The sequence below is a fragment of the Pocillopora damicornis genome, chromosome 6 (assembly GCF_964200805.1).
Source record: "Pocillopora damicornis chromosome 6, jaPocDami1.2, whole genome shotgun sequence".
NCBI classification, from domain to species: domain Eukaryota; kingdom Metazoa; phylum Cnidaria; class Anthozoa; order Scleractinia; family Pocilloporidae; genus Pocillopora; species Pocillopora damicornis.
Window position 1 is genome coordinate 20,559,522 of NC_142675.1, and position 19,564 is coordinate 20,579,085.

General features: G+C 40.0%; 2 protein-coding genes across 4 annotated transcripts; both read left to right on the forward strand.

Annotated features, from left to right (window-relative positions):
- The first annotated feature begins 288 nt into the window (after window positions 1-288).
- On the forward strand, window positions 289-8,280 carry LOC113675342 (uncharacterized). 3 transcript variants are annotated; one of them, XM_027191903.2, is made up of 7 exons: window positions 289-413; window positions 584-839; window positions 1,872-2,019; window positions 2,992-3,038; window positions 3,573-3,655; window positions 4,169-4,268; window positions 4,966-8,280. In XM_027191903.2, exons 2-7 carry the CDS (start codon window positions 644-646, stop codon window positions 7,611-7,613), a joined length of 3,222 nt encoding a protein of 1,073 aa, XP_027047704.2. In that variant the 5' UTR covers window positions 289-413; window positions 584-643; the 3' UTR covers window positions 7,614-8,280. The 3 variants fall into 3 exon arrangements, with proteins under 3 accessions (XP_027047704.2, XP_089065339.1, XP_027047705.2); XM_089209213.1 differs by lacking the exon at window positions 289-413 and having other exon boundaries at window positions 556-839; XM_027191904.2 differs by lacking the exon at window positions 289-413 and having other exon boundaries at window positions 566-1,713.
- Window positions 8,281-10,035: 1,755 nt separating this feature from the next.
- On the forward strand, window positions 10,036-18,302 carry LOC113675330 (uncharacterized). Its single transcript, XM_027191891.2, has 3 exons — window positions 10,036-10,172; window positions 12,385-17,698; window positions 18,115-18,302. The coding sequence occupies exons 2-3, from the start codon at window positions 12,465-12,467 to the stop codon at window positions 18,167-18,169; spliced, it is 5,289 nt and encodes a 1,762-aa protein (XP_027047692.2). The 5' UTR covers window positions 10,036-10,172; window positions 12,385-12,464; the 3' UTR covers window positions 18,170-18,302.
- The last annotated feature ends 1,262 nt before the right edge of the window (window positions 18,303-19,564 follow it).

The window sequence follows — 19,564 nt, forward strand, 5'->3', positions numbered from 1 at the left end:
CTGTCTTTTCAAATTTATGGCTTTTCATTTCCTTTTAACCAAACGATAGTTTGTAGCGCAAATTATAACCATACATGGTGACAATAATTAAGAGAAAAAACGTCCCATTATTTTCACTTACTCTAATCTACCAATGGCTTTTTTGGAGAGATGAAAGAAATCGAAAGAAAATAACGCTATGAAATTTTTCAAAAATAGTAGGAGAAGGAAATTTATTTTAGCTACTCCTCCCTCCTTCCGTAGTGGAAATTTACACTCTTACTAACCTCTCCCTCCTTGGTAAAAATTGTCCGATGCGCCAATAGAAAACTTTGAACAGTAGATCCTTTCGAGAGCTTAAGAAGCGAAGAAAGAATTTACATTTCAATCAGAGTTTCTATCTTTATTCCCCACCACTGTACAGCTAAATTGTGGTAAATTTACTATTTTCTAGCCTTTCCCTCGTGTAGTTATTTTTGTATACATTCACTTTACAGATTTTAGTCAACGTCGTATTTTTTCCGTCGCTTACCTCTACAATTAGGTTTTCTCCTTGATCAGATAATCAATTTCTCCTTAACCTATCTTTTTTTTCTTTCTTTAGCGAGGGTTTATGGCAGACCAGAAGTATGGATTTGAACGTTATTTATTTTGAATTGTCAATATGGCAAGTGTCGAGAGTTCTACAACTTTAGAGACGATTCCTGAGATCCCCAAGAACTCAAACGACAATCGTGAAGCTTCTGCTGCAATCAACAACATTCAAAATGGCGGCCATGTTGTTTCTTCAGTAACCACAACTCCAACTCAACAAAATCCTATCACGCTACTTCTTCCCACTGTACCGGCCACGCAAGTTGGTAAGCGAATGATCTATCCTTAAAAAATGCAACTATCGTTAGAAATTACCATTATTTTCATTAGAAAGGCGCTTTTTCACTAAATTTTTAAGTATGGTTCATCGTAGAGCAAAGCAGCGCTTGCCTAGTTATCAATGCAAAGTGAAGGAAAACAGCTGACTCTGACGCGAAATCATCAAATAATGATAACGCTATATTTGGTCAGGAAACAGACTCTTGTCCTATTATTTAGGTAACTTCTAGTTTGAACTCAGCAGATGCTACGAATAATTTGGCTACCAAAATAGACTTTTGTCCAATGCTGTTTGAGTGTCTTTCATTTCAGTGGATAATGTTTACTTTTTAAATCCGCCGTTGGTTTGAGCATGTTTTCAAAATTTCCAGGAGTTTTTTTCGAAAGTTTCATAATCTGATTTCAGTGAATCCACAAAATCAAAATAATTTTCCTCTGATCATTTACAGATGTTGAATTTACCAAAAAAAAATTTTATAAATGAGTAAAAATTTCAAATTCTTGTTGGTTGAAGTAATGTTGGTATGGGATTATGTGCATGTGACTTAATGGGCCTAAAACAGAAAATTAGTTTTCTTTCTTCCACAAATTGATCAAGTAATTTGCAAGACTGGTCTATTTTAACAAAATTAAATGACAAATTTTTGTGGTGTAATATTTATTATTATCATCTTGTGTACGACTGGGCAAGTTAGGTATTAAAAAATATCTCACAATGTGTGAATCGTTTGTTCATGTGCAACTGATTACTGAAAATTTGTCACATACTTTGAGTTTACAGTGGTCTACGCCTGCCCACAGTATTAAGGGCAGAAAATATGAATACAAATTATTTTCATGTCAATGGATCTGTTTCTGCAGGTAGTGTGATCTTTCTGACATCTTGCATTGATTTGCCAATGAAATTCCCCCATTTTCATCATAATGTCCTTCCTTTTCTTTATTTTTATTGTACTTTATATGCTTTAAGTAACAAATGTATAATTACGCACCTCACTTAAAATTGTTCCTTTTTGTAGTGACCACAGCAAATGGCATGGTTCAAAAAAACCTTGCTATCCTTCAGAATACAACTAAGCCAATACCCGCCAGTGTATTCTCCTACAGATTTGCTTCTCCGACAAGCAACCAGACTCCTTACTATGTGTCGTCAGATATAGTGCTGAGGTAGGGAATACCAATTGTAACAAGAATTTATTTGTTATACATTTAGTACCTTACTAAAGCCTTTGTGGAGTGATGTGAAGGAAAAGATACTTCTAACGAACCTAGTAGCCCAATTCTGCTAGCTTTTTTTCATTTTCCTATGGTATGAAGGGACAAGTAGTACTGTAAATCTTCTGGAAGAAAAGCTTGTGTAAGGTGGGTTACGTTCCCTACAATCTATCAAGTTTCCTAGTTGGCTGTTATCAGTACCAGTTTACACTCCTGAGCCCAGTCATTCAAAGGAAAGATAACACTATCCAGTGGATAAGTGATAGCAAAATGCACTGCGCTATCTATTGGATAGAGATTTATCCAGTACATAGCGTTATCTGTCCTTAGAAAAACTGTGTCTTGGTACAGTAAGTTTAAAGTTTATTGACCAAGACAACAACAGAGTGCCACAGATAGGCCTCAAACCTTGCCTTCTCAACTAGGGGTCTAAATTTGATTGCAAAGTATGATCTTCTGGTTGAGGGTATTACTGAGACTGTTTAACAATCCTAGCAGAAGTCTTCATCAGAGTCTAATGAAGACTTTTTGTCAGTGAAGTGTGATATTTCTGGTTTGTATGTTCTGATTGGTCAGTGTTGCCATGGTGCTATTGGCTGTGAAACCAAAGTGGTGCAAGACAGTCTAATCATTACCAAAAACAGTCCATCTCATTTCTAGCAGTACCTTCACTGAGGTGATTAGACTACACAATCAAATTTTACCCTTGGGTTAAAACCATTTCCTGTGTGTAGCTTAGAACCAACTTGGGGTTATATTTTAAGGCACTATATTCATTTTAAACCAGCTATTTTGAAATAACAGACTGATTTTTCTCAAGTGACGAAGAAACACCCTATGAAGTTTGGTTTTTTTCATTCCCAAACATGTCATTTTGTGTTCAAAATCTTGCTGATTGTCTTTAATTTGAATCATTTTAAAAAGTGGGGGCATCGCCCAGCAGACCAGGAGAAGGATTGTGCATAATGAAGGTAAAATTAAGTTTCACTTTACTGGAAGAATTGCACTGTAGACATATTAGCTCCTCTTTCCAATTCATTTTTTAACATATTTTATTAGTAAGTCTAACACATAAAAATGTTATACATGGACTCACAAGAAATTTTGTAATGAGAAATTCAAGCTCTAGAATACTCCTTTCTGCATCAATTCAAGACATTCAAGTGAACTTCTTTAAGTGCCACTTCAGTTTTCCTTTCACTATGAAAGAACCATTTTTGCTGTGCTCTGCCAAATTTGATAATCTTTAACTCCCAGTAGCCACGAACATGCAATTTCTTCTTGTAATGTCCATGCATTATCCAGCATAGGTAATGAGAAAATTATACTAAAAAAAATGAGTTAGAAGTTGTTATCTTGATCTAACACCAAATTCTTGTTATTAACTTACAAGGAAATGTTCAAAAGCTAATAGAGAGAATTAACAATCAGATCTTTGGAGTCAAAGGGTTAAGTTCTGTACATAAATGAACTTAGTTGGTACATTGCTTCTGGTTTATTTTCAGTGGAACGAAGGCGGAAAGGCAAAATAAATAACTGGATACTGAGGCTTGCAAGTGTTGTACCACAGTGCAGCTGGGGAAAGCAGGTATAAAAAAAAACCGAATGAACTGAATTTGAGGAGGTCTCCAACTCAAGCATGTCAAACAGATTTCTGAAAGAAAATTACAGGCTGCAGGGGTTTTTTTAAGGGCTGGGCTACAGGCAAATTGACCAGCTGTGAAGATGACTTTTCCCAGCAATGTGAGCTTTCAAAATCTTTCTGAAGAATTTAATTTCTACATTTTTTCTTTTCTAAGAAAGTGACTACCTAGGGGGAGTAAGCATCTTTGAGCTTTCTGTACAACATGTGTGAGTGCAAATCCAAATGCCTGCCCTGCTCCCAACCGCAATGAAATCCTTGAATCTTCAAGAACTTTACCTGTTCCCTGCCACCATGTCCTTCATTAAGCCCAATTAATGCCACACTTATCTAATTAAAACAAAACTCATTGCCGCCATGTTATTTGGAATGATCCATATCATTTCTTTGAGGGCAGAAAATGCTTGCATCTTCACTTTGTATTGATTACTTTAAATAAATTAGCCTTCTTTTTTCCAGAGCAAGAACATTGTGCTCGAAAAGACAGTTGACTACATCAACGATGTCAAAACCCAACTGAAGGAGTTAAATGATTTGCAACAAAGAGAACAGAAACTTGGTAAGAAAGTTTCAATCTTCCCCTTTTTGGGAACTTTTGTGATATTACTCTGAACTATTTTATCAGGACTTTCTGATAGGTTCCTTAACGTGGGAAAAAAACATTCCAAACCTCTTTTCCTTCATCCGTGTATTTCATATTCAGTTTGTTTGCTTTTGATTGAGTGTTGAAAACAAAACCTGAAGATATCAAAATGGCCAATCAGAACATAAGAAATACTGCAAGGAGCCAATCACAGAAAAACATAATGCAAAACCAATGCAATGCGTAACATTTTGGACACTTAATTGACAATTTCTTCGTATTTATTTTCTGAAAATTTTCCTTGTGAGATCTATGGTATGTAGAAGATGTGACAGCTTTGTGATTAGCGTGCTGCACTCCGGGGGCAAGCCCCTGGCCAGGTTTTTGTGTTGTGATTTTGGGCAAGGCACTCTACTCCTGCAGTGTTTCTCTCCATATTGGAGTAGTAATGGGTTCGAGCGAACTGCAAGGGATTCCTGACAAAATGCGAAGGAAGGGGGGTGGGGGTGGGTAACCTGCGATTTCCTTGCACTCCATCAAGGAAGAGTGGCTGCGCAATTTCGAGTCTCTTCTTGGTACAGTTTTGGTTCTACGCATGTCTACTCCTTACAAGAGGAGAGAAAGAGTCCTTTGTACTTACGTGATGTTTTCTGCTCCTTTTAATGAAATTCAGCTCAAGAAAATGAACTCCTAAAAACCAGACTTGGAACGGTGACCAAGGAAAACAAACAGCTACGAGATTTGTTAAAGAAAAATGATATAGTGCTTCCTGGAAATTTTCCATCAACACCAAACGCCCTATCAGCGTCAGAAGCGGTCACATCAGGTACAGCTGATACCCCTGTGACTGTGTCCGCAGAGGCGCCAAACATAGCAGAACTGTCCACCATGGCTGGATCCAATCCATTACATGTATCAGCTCAGACAGTGACTAACTATGTAGTTCCTTCTGTTTCCACGACTACCACAGCTGTCATGAACCAGCTTCCAATAACCTCAATTGCTATTTCATGTCCGGCGAGAGAGCAATCGAGGAGAGAATCGGTGGCGTGTTTAGTGCCGTTTACCATGACAACGAACCCAATATCTTTAACAACAACAACAACGTCTGTCGTTTCCCCAATTTTGTCAACCTCTGTGGTACAAGCCTCAGCGATGTCTGTAAATGCGCAGATCAGTGGACACAACCATTATCAGCCGCTGTTAGGCCAAGTTACAACAACAAGTGTTAGCCAGCACAGTCCAAGCATTCCCACTCAACCTGCGCTGAACCACGTACAAGGAAATCTAAGTAGTTTACCGAATCCAAATCCCATTTCAAATGCCCCAGTTACGCAATTTACCACTAACTTAGGTTATCCTTTAACTCAGCAAGCTTTGCAAACTGTAAGCACTTCCTCACAAGCTTTTCAACCCCAAGCAGGATACTCCCAGCACAGTGTAGCCGCCATTATGAAAGTTGCCCTTCAGCCGGGGACATCCGTATCTCCCATTAGTGTGGTGAACGCCGTTCCTCTCGTTGCTACATCCTCAGGACACAACACCAGTGCCATCTTAAATCTTCCTCCCGCTGTGATCAACTCAACCACTGCCGTTCCAAGCGCGATTGTGGTGCCTTCGTCGGTACCCATGGCTCTTCCAGTGTCCAACAACCTCGCGACTGCGCACTCTGGAGTCGTCAATACTGTTGAGTCACAGACAAGCAGCTTACCAACAATTTATGTCACTGCTGCTCCGCGCCAGACTGCAGCTGTCGCTAAGGTGAACAATAAAGGAAATTCGTCACGGCTTAAAACGTCAAATGATACAAGTAAGGGGCAAACAGGAAATAAGACAAAAAAATCAGGGCCTGCGAACAAGAATCCCAAAAAATCTACCTCTTCAAGTCGAACTCAAAACGCAAAGAGAAATTCTCAAATCAAAGCCCCGTCTAATGGCGGCAAAACTGGTTCGTTTACAAATAAACGTGCAACTGAACATTTGACTGATTCAAGTGAGGCTCCCGTAGCAAAGAGAAACAACGCTTGTGGCTCTCAAGAGTCTCAGGGAAATATAAGTATTTGTCAACCCCAGCAAGAAATTATGACAATACACACTTTCAACGTGAATGCTTTAATACCAGGAATAGCGTCTCAAGCGTCTGTCCCGACTAGCACTATTGCTACAGTTGTTCCTAATAGGACAGACTGCGGTGGAATCGGTAAAACTACTAATCAGGTCTCTAGTTTGGGAATGAGTCAGAGTGTTCAGGTACCTCGTTTGTCGCACAGTATTGCCTCTTTAGCAGGGTTACCCAGGAGCATGGGGCTTTCACAAACCTCTTCAGACCTTCAACAACATCAACACGTTCCCCAGCTTGGGTCTGCTGGCAGCCTAAGCTTCTCAGCCGAGTCGCTACTTGCTTCAAGTGAAGTCGTCTTGCCAAACATTCCTCATATAACAACCACTTCTGTCAATTCTGAAAATAACCCTAGCCATCCTAGTGGTTTAAACATGGCAATGTCATCATCGATGCACAGCACACCCAGTGATCAAAACCACACCCAAGGGTTTTCAAATTACTCTGCAGAGACGCTTATTGGCGGGAATGACCTGATGAGTGACTCGGTCATGTCACAGGAATCTCAACTTCATACTCGACCGTCCAGGACAACCTATTCAGACTTCTCCGCCGAATCTTTGATTGGCTCCAGCGATTTAAACTCGGGGCTGTCTTACGCAATAGACAATCTCATTTCTTCACGCTCGGATGCGAATTACAACAGCACCGCTATGGTGTCTGTGAACCCAAACTTGCTTCATTCTGTGAAGGCAAATGTCGGCCAAGAAACCGGTGCGAATCATTTACGAACGATGGCGAACATCGCGGATCTTGGCGAACAGAAAACAACATTGTGTAGTAGTCAACCAACGGTAATGTACAACAATCCGTTGCCAAACAGCACATACGGAATAGCAGCGACAAACTCCTCACCTCAGTTTACGTATGTACATAATAGCTCTCAGAGAAGATCTACAGACAGCGTAACGCCACAACATCAAACTGTTAATGTGACAAACAATGTCTCCGTCGCGCCATCCACTAGTTTTTTAAAACATTCCGTGGACAGTATCACATCTTCATTATATGCGGTTAGTAACGCGGGCTCAAGTTTCTCCGTGGGGTCAAATACGGTTTCTGGAAACTCGTTTCCAGGATCCGGCTCGTTCGGAGTGGAGTCTCTCACAGGAAACCAGCTTTCTTTTGGTTCGTTGCCAAACCCTTTTTCACCGACAAGACCTTTTTTCAACCATAGCTCTACTATGGGAAGTTTCGTGTGACTTCTTGTGTTCTTCGAATTTTCTTCTCAAAGGCGGACCATGTCCTATGGGCTCGTACTGCATTACCATGTGACATGACAACTCAATCACGCGTCACATAGAACTCAAGAGTTGTGTGACAAATCACGTCCTCGCATTTGAGTTGTCACGCTATAGCTACAGAGCTCTGCATAACATGAAAGCCTTGCGTTTCAGAAGCAAGATAACAACGTTTTCGTTAAGGTGACCTTTGAATTTCTTGGCCATAAATGAGTTTTTCTCCGGTCATAAAGTATTTATTTACTGAATTTATGAAAGACTCCTAATTGTTTGCTAGAAATTTCTGCTTAAACAACCAGTCACTGCCTCACTTATTTTGCGTAGCGAATTACAGTAACAGGGATCTTTTTTTTTTTCAAGTTTGTGATCAACTACTCAAATTATTTCTTGAAGGAGTCGTATCTTTTTTATACAGGGGTGCTATCGTTGGTTTAATTTCTCAAAAGAACACACAGTACGGGATTGATTAAGGTAGGATACATAGATTTGGTTTAGCTGAATCTGTGAATCCTGAAACTTTTATCCATCAAATCTAAACGAAGGAGCTTTCTATTATAAATGTCCTAAGCTTCGGATAAAAATGCAGAAAAGATTTGCCGGGATCTTTTTGTCGTTACTTTTTCCTAAAGAATGTAATTATCGTGTTTTTAGAGCATTAGGATGATATATATCGGAAATATCATTCTTTGGTTTAGTTGACTAAAATATTAAGACCAGTTTTCGTGTAAAGCGAAAGGGCATTTTTTAACTAGCAAATTTCACATTATTTAACTATAAAGTAAACGAACGGATTTAGTTCTCTATGAAATACCCAATATTAATATATTTTTAAAGAATGCTTTTCGATTGAATGTCGCTAAACCGAAACCAAAGGAATCTCAATAGCCAATCAAAGTAAGGAAAATATCACGAATAGCCAATGAGAGCTTGGGGTTAAAACAAGCAAACTGCTCGAAGCGCGGGAAAATGCGAGTGACCAAGTCGCGATTGGGTTCAGTTTTGAATCTGATTTGTTGGGAAAGCGGTACCAGTATTTGTAGACCAATCACATAATGAAATAAAGCAGAGACAAAAAAGCCCGGATTACTTTCGACATCCAATTGAAAATTGCTCTAATGCTATTTCTGTGTAGAAGGTGATGTGGATTTGTAAATAGTGTTGATTCTACTCGATGCTTGATCAGTTAAATATTTTCAGAGCTTTAAGCTTGTAGATTTTAAGTAACTCTATGCACTTGTTAAAATTGAAGTGGGTGAGCTGGTTAAAATTATTGTAGATATAAATTATTCTGGTGCTACAAGTCTCAGACGGATGATTAAAACGCATATTTTGTGAAATAACATGGTGCCTCTCAATCTTTTATTTCAAAGGGAAGATGGTGTTTGGTTAAGTAATGATTGTAGTGGATGAGCTGAACGGGAAAAAATGGGCCCGGGGGACTTCATAACCGAGAGCAAATATTTTCCCGTCCGACCCGACCTTAATCAGTCTATAGGCGTTTTATAATATGGTTTTTGCTCTTTCTCGTTCTTCTTTTCTTAGTTCAGCTCACATCTCGCAAGGCCGCACGGGTTTTTCCGGCTTTGAGCGCGCCATGGCGTACTGATGTGTAACTTTATCCCTCTAACATCCTTACATTATCCAGCAAACAGATAATGAGAATACTCAAACTTATCAGATAGAAGTTATTATCTTAATCTAACACCAAATTATTGTACTTTATTGACAAGGAGACGTGTAACAGCCAGAGAGGAGAAAAAACAATCAGATTGCGCGCGGCTGTATCACATTCATTTGGCTCGTTCGGATACATTTTAAAAATGCAACTTTATTATTACGGTTGGACTTTCCGTCAACAACGATTCGCATGAATTGGCCCCTCGGAAACAGGACTACCCGCTTTTAAAGTAGTTAAAGCTACAAACGCCGAATTGGCGTTTCATCTTAGACGGAAAACATTTCGTACTTTTTTTACGTTTCGGTGGTATGATTAGACATGGCCTACATTGTACATGCCTTTGGGTCAAGAGAATATAAGTTTATATAAGTTTATATTCTCCTGCCTTGGGTGCCTTCAAATGATTCTGCCATCGGTCTTTCCTGAGTTATGAACGGAAATCATTGATTCATTTTCTGGTGTGGAAGGAAACTGTTTTGTTTCAATAGGGAGAGCGCTCTCCAAAGTTCCCTGACACAGACTGGAGTTAAGTTAGTGTGAGCTTTATTTAACACTGTTAACATTAAACAAATGAACGTAACTGCCGGGATACAATATCATTTCACCACTAATTGTTCTTTGTTTAGAAGAAAAGAATCTAGCGTTGCTACGTTTATCAAAACAACAACAAAGAAGACCTGTTTTTTCATCCAAGACAAGTGTATCTGAGAATGATTAAAGGCGCTGACTCATGGTAGATTGACGCAAGTTTAAGAATGTCGGTATAATATAGGTACCAAATTGTTTGGTTAGTTTCTCGTAGTTTCACATTTGAAAGCAATTACCGTGAAGTCAACATACTGGTAAGTACGAATACGAAAATGCTTTTGTAAGTCTTGCTTGACTTATGAACCATTCACACCAAAGCTTAAACATGTTTAAAGTTGTTAAACACGGTGTAAAATTATTTTCTTTCATAGAAGCTGCTTAAACCAATGTTTGTCGACCTGAAATTTAGCATATTTAAAACACAAGTCAGTGATTATATGAATTCTAAGAAAAATTCAGCTTTTCAGTTCTCAGTGTCTGATTTTCATCTAGATACACCTGGTTTAACTGAACATATTTTTTACTGGTTTGAATGGGGTATTACTTTGCCATGAAGGCGAATTTTAGTGATATTATGCCGGTGAGTAAAGTTCTTACAGCAAGGCCTGACTGCTATTTGGTAAACTTTTGTCTCGAGTCCTTCTGGCCTCTGCCTTTTTGTACCAACATCGTAAAAGTCATTTTAAGACCACTTCTACGAAGCCTTTTCCGTCACACGTGCTATGATGTCCCTCAACATCAAATACAAGAGTTGTTGTAATACTACTATATTGTGGTGTATTGAACTTAAACAATCTTTTCGATGCTGCCGTTTAACAGGAGGTCGCGAAACTGTTCCGAGCTTCATAAGTAGTGTTCATTCCTTATAACTCATCTTCTTTGGCTGGTGAAGTCTTTTTAAGATTTCAGTCCAGTCCAAGTTTCTGAGGAAAACGGATTTTTTTATTTATTAGGGGTAATCCTAAGCGAGCTAAAAAAGCTCAATATCGCAGTGGTCCAGCTGCACTGTGATGTTTCTAATATTGCAACCTGCTTGCAGCAATATTTCTGAAGTTGCAACCTGCTTGAGACAATATTTTTTATAATGCAGTGGGCTCGCTATTAATTGCTTGGTACTGTTTCTTGCTGAGTAATTTGTGAAAATGCTTGGATGCCATTGTGTATTATTGATCTGAACTCGGAAAGGTTTTTAGAGTAAATTAACAGACCGCATGCAAAGTATCATTCAGGGAGACGGATAGAAGCAAATGTTTTTTAATTTTGATGAGTGCACACCTCACAATGACAATGTTTCTTAATTTTTTGAAAAAAAAAATCTTGGCAATATCGGCGCCGATTGATTGTAATCGTATTTCTCCGCCCATTTTCGACGACTTGCGTCAGATATACCCAACTTTCTTCGTAACTTCAATCGCACCCAAATTACGCAATTGCTTTCTAAATCTGTTTTCTCCTGAAGAAGGGAAAATGCAAAGAAAACTATTCTTAGTCGTTCAAAAATGAGAGAAAACGAAAAAAGCCAGAAGGTTTAATAAACTTCAACAAAAGCAGCATTCTCCGACCTCTAGGGATAGGGCAATGGAAAGAGATTTCAAATTTTTACCTGCTAATTTAATTGTTGGTACACCAAAACGTTGATGTCATGCAGAAAGAAAACAACATAATTTTTATAATAGATAATTACTTCGAATCAAGTATCATTGGAGAGAACGCTGTGGCTGTGAGCCTCAGTGATCATCCAGTAAACATTCACGGCAAATTAACTTAATGTATGTAAGTTACATGCGGGTTCAGGGTTCCCTGCTGAGGGAACAGCCCTTTTTTATCGCCTGGGGGGAGGGGTGGAAGATTTTTGGGATCACATGGTTTTCAGAGGAAACGGAAGGGGGTGAGTCGTTGCCAGCAGAATATAAAGAGGGAGATGTGGAAAATTGACTGCCAATTATCTGCCAATGACAGAGAAATCAAAAGAATGTTACAGAGCCCTATGGGGATTGGGAAATTTTGTCGTCACAAGATCAAAATCCCCCAAACCAACCCCACCTCACCGCCAAGTGATGAATAAAGACAGGTCCTAAGGAAGAGCTGTGATTGTCATTTTCGTTGAATTTTCTGCGCGATCGGAGGCAGTCGGGAAACTAACCAAGGTATAAAACAATTTCAACGTCAAGCGTCAAGCTCTTCACCAACGTTGGACCCAAAATAGAAAAGTTTAAAGGAGATGTGTACCCGTGAAGCCATATTAACGTCCATCCGCCATTACGAAATAAATATGTGCAATTGATGTATACCATATAGAAAAATAACGGTTTCGCGTGCGCTGATTGGCTAGTTCATTCTCTGAATGAGTACTGAGTAGTAAGATAATAATCCCAAAACTGCCTGGTATCTCTTGTGCAACCGATAATGTCTGTCACCAACTTTGAAATCAGTCGCTAATTCCTTTTACCCATTATTTGGTTTAAGTTACAGTTTTTCTGCCAGATCGCAGCGAACAGTAAACCTCAAAGGAAGTCGCCATACCTGTTACCAGAAAAAACATTATCATGATCTGCGCGTGCTGTTTGACCTCTGAAGATTCTTCGGAAGAGTCGTATACCGAGACAGCACCCGCCACTAGTATTGAAATTGACGAGAGAACCAAAGAAGGATCAGAATACGAAGAGTTAGCGATGGTGTTCTGCTCTCGTGGTGAATACGCTGAAGCTAGAGAATATTTCGAAAAAGCTCTTGCGATCAAAATTGAAATCGGCGACTCAGAAAGTACAGCTATGTACTACGTAAATTTAGGAACTGTGTGCAGGTTCATTGGAGAATACGCCGAGGCTAAAGAATATTACGAAAAAGCTCTTTCCATCGCAACTGAAATTGGCCACAAAGAAGTAGAAGCATTATGTTATCGAAACTTGGGAACTGTGTGTTTTTTCCTTCATAAATGTGTCGAGGCTAAAGAACACACTGAAAAAGCGCTTGCGATTAGAATTGAAATTGGCGATAGATCGGGTGAATCAGCAGATTACTCAAACTTAGGAATGATCCATAAGTCGCTTGAAGAATATGTCAGAGCTAAAGTATGTCTCCAAAAAGCACTTGAAATCAAAGTTGAAATTGGCGACCGGAAAGGAGAAGCAACAGATTGCGGAAATCTTGGTACTGTGTTCAGCTCACTTGGCGACCAAGTCAAAGCTCAGGAATACTTTCAGAAAGCACTCGCCATTGTGATTGAAGTCGGCGACGAATCAGGAGAAGCAACAGTTTGCGAAAACTTAAGTGCGGTGTTATATTTGCTCAGTGAATACGCTAAGGCGAAGAAATATCAAGAAAAAGCACTTGGGATCAGAATCAAAATCGGCGACAGAGACGGTGAAGCGAGGAATTACAGAACCCTTGGAATTGTGTGTAGGTCGCTTGGTGAACTCACAAAGGCTAAAGATTATCTCGTAAAAGCAGTTGCTATCAGGGTTGAAACTGGCGATAGGAAAGGAGAAGCAACAGATTACGCAAACTTAGCAACGGTGGCTTGGTCGCTCGGCGAATACGATAAAGCTAAAGAAAACATCGAACAAGCACTTGTGATCAGTACTGAAATCGGCGACAGAGAAGGGGAGTCATTATATTACGTATTCTTAGGAACTGCATGTCGGTCGCGCGGTGAATACATCAGCGCTAAAGAATTTTTCGAGAAAGGGCTTGCCCTAAGCAGGGAAATTGGAGACAAAAAAGGAGAAGCAACAAATAGCGGAAACTTAGGAGATGTATTTTTTTGGTTGGGTGAGTACGTCAAAGCTAAAGAATATCTAGAAAAATCCCTAGTGATCAGAATTGAAACTGGTGACAAAACAGGTGAAGCATCAGATTGTGGAAACCTAGGAACGGTGTTTTGGTGGCTGAAGGATTACGTCAAGGCTAAAGATTATCTTTTAAAATCAGTTGCCATCAGAATTGAAACTGGCGACAGAAGAGGAGAAGCATCAGATAACAGAAAGTTAGGAACTGTATGTAGGTCGCTTGGTGAGTACGTCGAGGCTAAAGAATTTCACGAAAAAGCCCTTTCTATTAGAACTGAAATTGGCGACAGAAATGAAAAGGCATCTGACTTCAGTGGTATTGCGGGTGCGTCAAGTAGACACTTTGAGGCGGAAGAATATTGCGACAAGCCACTTGCTATTAAAACTGAAACTAATGGCAGAGGCGAAGAAGCATCAGATTACGAAAGCTTAGGAAATTTGAATTGCTTGTTAAGTGAATTTGCCAAGGCTGAAGAATGTTTCGAAAAAGCCATTGCGATCAGAGTTGAAATCGGTGACAGAGAAGGAGAAGCGTCAAATTACGGTAACTTAGGAACTGTCTTTGAGACGCTTGGTAACTACGTCAAGGCTAAAGAATATCAAGAAAAAGCACTTGCTGTCATGATTGAAATCGGCGACAAATCAGGCGAAGCAACAGCCTACGGAAATTTGGCAACAGTGTTGTGGTCAATAAGTGACTACAAAATGGCTAAAGAATATCAAGAAAAAGCGCTTGCAATCAGAATTGAAATTGGTGACAGAAAGGGAGAAGCAGCGAGTTACGGAAACTTAGGAACAATTTTCATTTCGCTCGGTGACCAAGTGAAAGCACAGGAATATCTACAAAAAGCTGTTTCCCTTAGAATTGAAATCGGTGACAGAGAAGGAGAAGCAACAGATTACGGAAATTTAGGAACTATGTTTCAATTTCTTGGTGAATACGACAAGGCTAAAGAGTGCATGGAAAGAGCACTGGCCATTAAAATCAAAATCAGCGACAGAGCAGTCCAAGGGATAGATTACGGAAACTTAGCAACGGTGTACACCTCTCTTGGCGACTACGTCAAAGCACGAGAATATCTCCAAAAAGCCCTTGCGATCAGAATTGAAATTGGCGACAGAAAAGGAGAAGCATCAGATTACGGAAACTTAGGAACTGTGTTTCATTCGCTCGGTGAATACGCGGAGGCGAAAGAATATATAGACAAAGCACTTGCGATTAAAACTAACATTGGCGACAGGAGAGGAGAAGCATCAGATTACGGAAACCTAGGAAAGGTCTATATCTCTCTTGGCGACTACGTCAAAGCACGAGAATATCTCCAAAAAGCCCTTGCGATCAGAATTGAAATTGGCGACAGAAAAGGAGAAGCATCAGACTACGGAAACTTAGGAACTGTGTTTCATTCGCTCGGTGAATACGTGAAGGCGCAAAGATATTTAAACAAAGCACTTGCAATCAAAATTGATATTGGAGACAGGAGAGGAGAAGCATCAGATTACGAAAACTTAGGAACCGTGTTTAACTCGCTTGGTGATTACGCTAAAGCTAAAGAGTATTTCCAAAAAGCACTTGCCATCACAATTGAAATTGGCGACAGATCAGGTGAAGCAACGAGTTACGGAAACCTTGGAACCTTATTTAACTCGCTCGCTGACAACTTCAAGGCTGAACAATGTTTCGAAAAAGCAATAGCAATCAGTGTGGAAATTGGTGATAGAGGAAAAGAAGCAACATTTTACGGAAATCTCGGAGCTACTTTGAACTTGATTGGTGAAAATTTCAAGGCTAAAGAATATATCCAAAAAGCAATCGCCATGAAACTTGAAATTGGTGACAGATCAGGTGTAGCAGCAAGTTACGGAAACTTAGCAGTCATGTTTAGCTCGCTCGGTCAGTACGTCAAGGCTATAGAATATCAAGAAAAAGCACTTGCCATCAGAATTGAAATCGGCGACAGAAATGGAGAAGCGTTTTCTTACGGAAACTTAGGAACTGTGTTTAGCTCACTTGGAGAACACGCCAAGGCCAAAGAATATCACGAAAAGGCACTTGCCATCAGAACTAAAATTGGCCACAGAGCAGGTGAAGCAACAGATTACGGAAACTTAGGAACAGTGTTTCACTCGCTCGGGGAATACATAAAGGCCATAGAATATCAAGAGAAAGCACTTGCCATCAGAAGTGAAATTGGCGACAGGAAAGGAGAGGCATTTTGTTACGGAAACTTGGGAACTGTGTACCACTCGCTTGGCGACATACTCAAAGCACAAGATTATTGCAAGAATGCGCTCGCCATCAGAATTGAAATTGGTGACAGAGAAGGGCAAACAGCAGATTATATAAATCTAGGAAACATTTTTAGATCGCTCGGTGATTTTAAAGTTTCGGAAGAATGTTTGGAAAAGGGATTGTCCATATCCAGAGATGTTGGATGTAGTAGAGCTGAGATGAAAATCCACCTTGGATATGCACTGCTTCAACTTTCCCAAGACAGACTCCAAGATTCGCTTCTTTCTCTCCATCAATGTATTGAAAAATATGAAATGTTGCGTGGGCATCTTGGAATGAACGATCAGTTTAAAACATCGATTTTGGAGGTTAGTGGTGCAATTCCTTACGCGATGTTCAGCGTGTTGCTTTCAGTCAACGGAAATCCTCGCGATGCGCTTTATGTTGAAGAGCTGGGGCGAGCGAGAGGCCTGGCAGAATTGATGGCAGAAAAGTACTCTGTTGAAACGCACACGTCCGCTGATCGACAGTCGTGGTCTGGAATTGAAAACATTATGAGAGAAGAAACAAACAGTGCCTGTCTGTACATTTCCTATTTTCAAAATTTTGTGCATCTGTGGGTCTTGAAAGCAAGTGGAGCCATTCATTTCAAAAGAGTATCAGCCGACAAGGTCTTTCTTCAGTTGGGATTTGCCGCAGGCTTGACTGTCAGTCAATTTTTAGTTAATTCGAGTTTCAGACAGATTGGTGTTTTGCCAGCTAAAGATTGCGAAGATCGATCTTTGAATGTCGGTGAGCCACAATCAATTTCATTTAAGCAAGAGAACTCCACAGCATTGCGACTTATGGAGGAAGAGGACGAAAATTTCACAGAAGAAAATACCAGTTTGTCATTATGCTACAAAATCTTTGTCGCCCCAGTGGTTGACTTACTCGAGGAGCCCGAAGTCATCATTGTACCTCACAGAAGCTTATACAAAGTTCCATTTGCTGCCCTGAGTGTAGAGGGAACATTTCTGTCGGAAACTCATAGAATCCGTACAATTCCCTCATTGACGACACTGAAACTAATTCAAGACAGTCCGGTGCACTATCATAGTCAGACTAATGCACTGATTGTGGGTGATCCCAAAGTTGGCTGGGTCATGTTCAAGGGAGGTATTCAGTACATCACCTCATTACCTAATGCAAGGAAAGAAGCAGAGATGATTGGACGACTGATGGGCGTAAAGCCTTTATTAGGAGAGCAAGCGACGAAGCAGGCGGTAATCGAGAAGATAACATCAGTGAGCCTAATACATTTTGCTGCACATGGCGATGCTGAAAGAGGAGAAATCGCCCTTTCCCCAATTCGTACTCCTGACAGCCCTGATATCACCCCACAAGAAGAAGATTACCTGTTAACGATGGCTGAGATATCACAAGTTAAAGTTAGAGCTAAACTGGTTGTACTCAGTTGCTGTCACAGTGGAAGTGGACAGATCGAAGCCGAGGGAATAATCGGAATTGCTCGGGCGTTCTTAGGATCCGGTGCTCGGTCGGTGTTGGTTGCATTATGGGCCATATCAGACACAGCAACAGAACAGCTCATGAATTGTTTCTATGAACATCTTGCTCGTGGAGATAGCGCCAGTGAATGTCTTTACCAGGCCATGAAGTGGATGAGAAACAACGGCTATACCAATGTCTCTGATTGGGCTCCATTCATATTGATTGGAGATGACATCATGTTTGATTTTGGAAAATTAAGCTTGGAAAAGTAAGCCATTGTTTTCTGTTGCACGACTAAAAATAGGATTTTCATACGTTAATCCTCGTCTTTTCTATGAAGAGACAGTTTTCATTGGATACTTTTATGTAGTTGTTTTAGTACAGGACTGTCAAGACACGCCGGGGTCCAGTGGAACTGTGGATCGAGGGGGTCTGAGTTCGAGCCCTGGCCGGGTCTTCGGTGCGATCTAGCAAGGGATATATATATATCAACGAACCTTTAAAAAAAATCTGAAGAAAGTGGACTACATCCAATTCAGGGATGTAAAAACGCCCCTAGTCGCTAGATAATAAACAGGAAAAAACTCAGGGGTTGTGACTTATGCCCGCTTTGCTTTAACAGTTACAATGTCCTTACTACTGCCACGCGACAAATCTTGACATCTTGATGAAAATCTGTTTCAGGAAAGAGAACCTCACCAATGGAGAACAAGAAGGGAAAACAGACCAAGCAAACTAGGAAACTTTCCTGCTGTTTCAATGACTGATATCTCTGTTTCCGTTGATAAGATGAACAAATATGGCCCCGGTAATTGTCGAGGTATACAAACACTGATGATGGGTCCCAATAGGTTGTCCTCTTGTCAAACGATAATGAGCTTTGTCATGAAGTGATTTTTTTCGTCCAGTTTACCTTAAAGTTCCACAACAATTCGTCACTAATCCAGATTTTTTAGGCCGATCGATGTAGTCAAACTTTCAGCTTTACCAGATCAGAGTAAAGACATTTAAGATAAGTATCCGACGCGAATTTAACTTTTCAAAAACAATTTATAATTCCATAGAATTTTTAAGAAGAGATTCTTTTTTCAAAGAAACGAGTTTGGGTGTGTTTAGACTAGGATTCTATTGGCTTCACATGGATGTACAGCCCCTTTTACCCGTTGCAATTCGTTTCAGTTTGGGTTCAGTGACACTCAATGAAAGTTTTACATTTCTGTCAGTGTGTGAAACACAAACTTTATCATGCTGCCAAATGGAGTCAGACTTTGATGCAGATGATCGAAAAATGCTGTAAAAAAAATAAAGTGCAAAGAGGCCCTCTGTTATTAGCACTGCGGCACGTGCGCTTCTTCCTCTCTGAAGGCAAAGAAAGCCGGGGAAGGTCTGCAAGGGGCATTGCGCACTAATAACCCAAACCCCCTGTAGATCCCTGCCGGCTCACTTTTGCTCAAAGCCTCAAACTTTCTCGCGTGCAAGAAAACGAAAACGAACTCTAAAACTCTACAAACGAAACAACTCTAAAACTCTATAACACTAAAAAAACAACTCTAACAACTCTAAAACGAAACTCTAAAACGAGTATAAAATATTTTGAAATAAATCTTCTTTAAAATGAACACACAGTTCCAGGGGGGAGCATCTCGTTTATTGCGGTCCGTAAGAATAAATCGGTTACGATATAATACTGAGAAAGATAAATACTCCTACAGTTTGCATCAAAGAACGCGATAAGAAAAAGGGAAGTGTGAGAGATGCCTTCGAATGGTTTCTGCAGAACTGGCAATCTCTGAATCAGTAAAACGAAGCCCACAGGACTTCCCACAACTAAAACCATTAACATATCACTTACGCGTAATTTCCTTCCATAAATACTACCTAAAACATACTTTTTTAACATTCAGAAACATTACAAGATACATATACTGTAACGCTAATAATGACAATTTTCTCGCAGGCTATCAAACAAAGTTATGCCTTCATTAAAAGGTACTGTTGTCCTGTGTAAGTGTTTGCCAAGTGGGAGGGGGGAGGAGTGGGAGCTGGGAAATGTTTTTGCCCATCACGGAGACTTTTGCTTGTGACGTCTCTCGCGGGTTTTTTCCAAAAAACAATTCATCATCGCTCTTTTTTC

Bases quoted from the DNA above. Each gene is read 5' to 3' on its own strand.
- LOC113675330 (XM_027191891.2), top strand. From the start codon at position 12,465: ATGATCTGCGCGTGCTGTTTGACCTCTGAAGATTCTTCGGAAGAGTCG. The intron at 17,699-18,114 runs GTAAGCCATTGT...AATCTGTTTCAG, and splicing joins GGAAAATTAAGCTTGGAAAA to GAAAGAGAACCTCACCAATG.
- LOC113675342 (XM_027191903.2), top strand. From the start codon at position 644: ATGGCAAGTGTCGAGAGTTCTACAACTTTAGAGACGATTCCTGAGATC. The intron at 3,039-3,572 runs GTAAAATTAAGT...GTTTATTTTCAG, and splicing joins AAGGATTGTGCATAATGAAG to TGGAACGAAGGCGGAAAGGC. The intron at 4,269-4,965 runs GTAAGAAAGTTT...AATGAAATTCAG, and splicing joins ACAAAGAGAACAGAAACTTG to CTCAAGAAAATGAACTCCTA.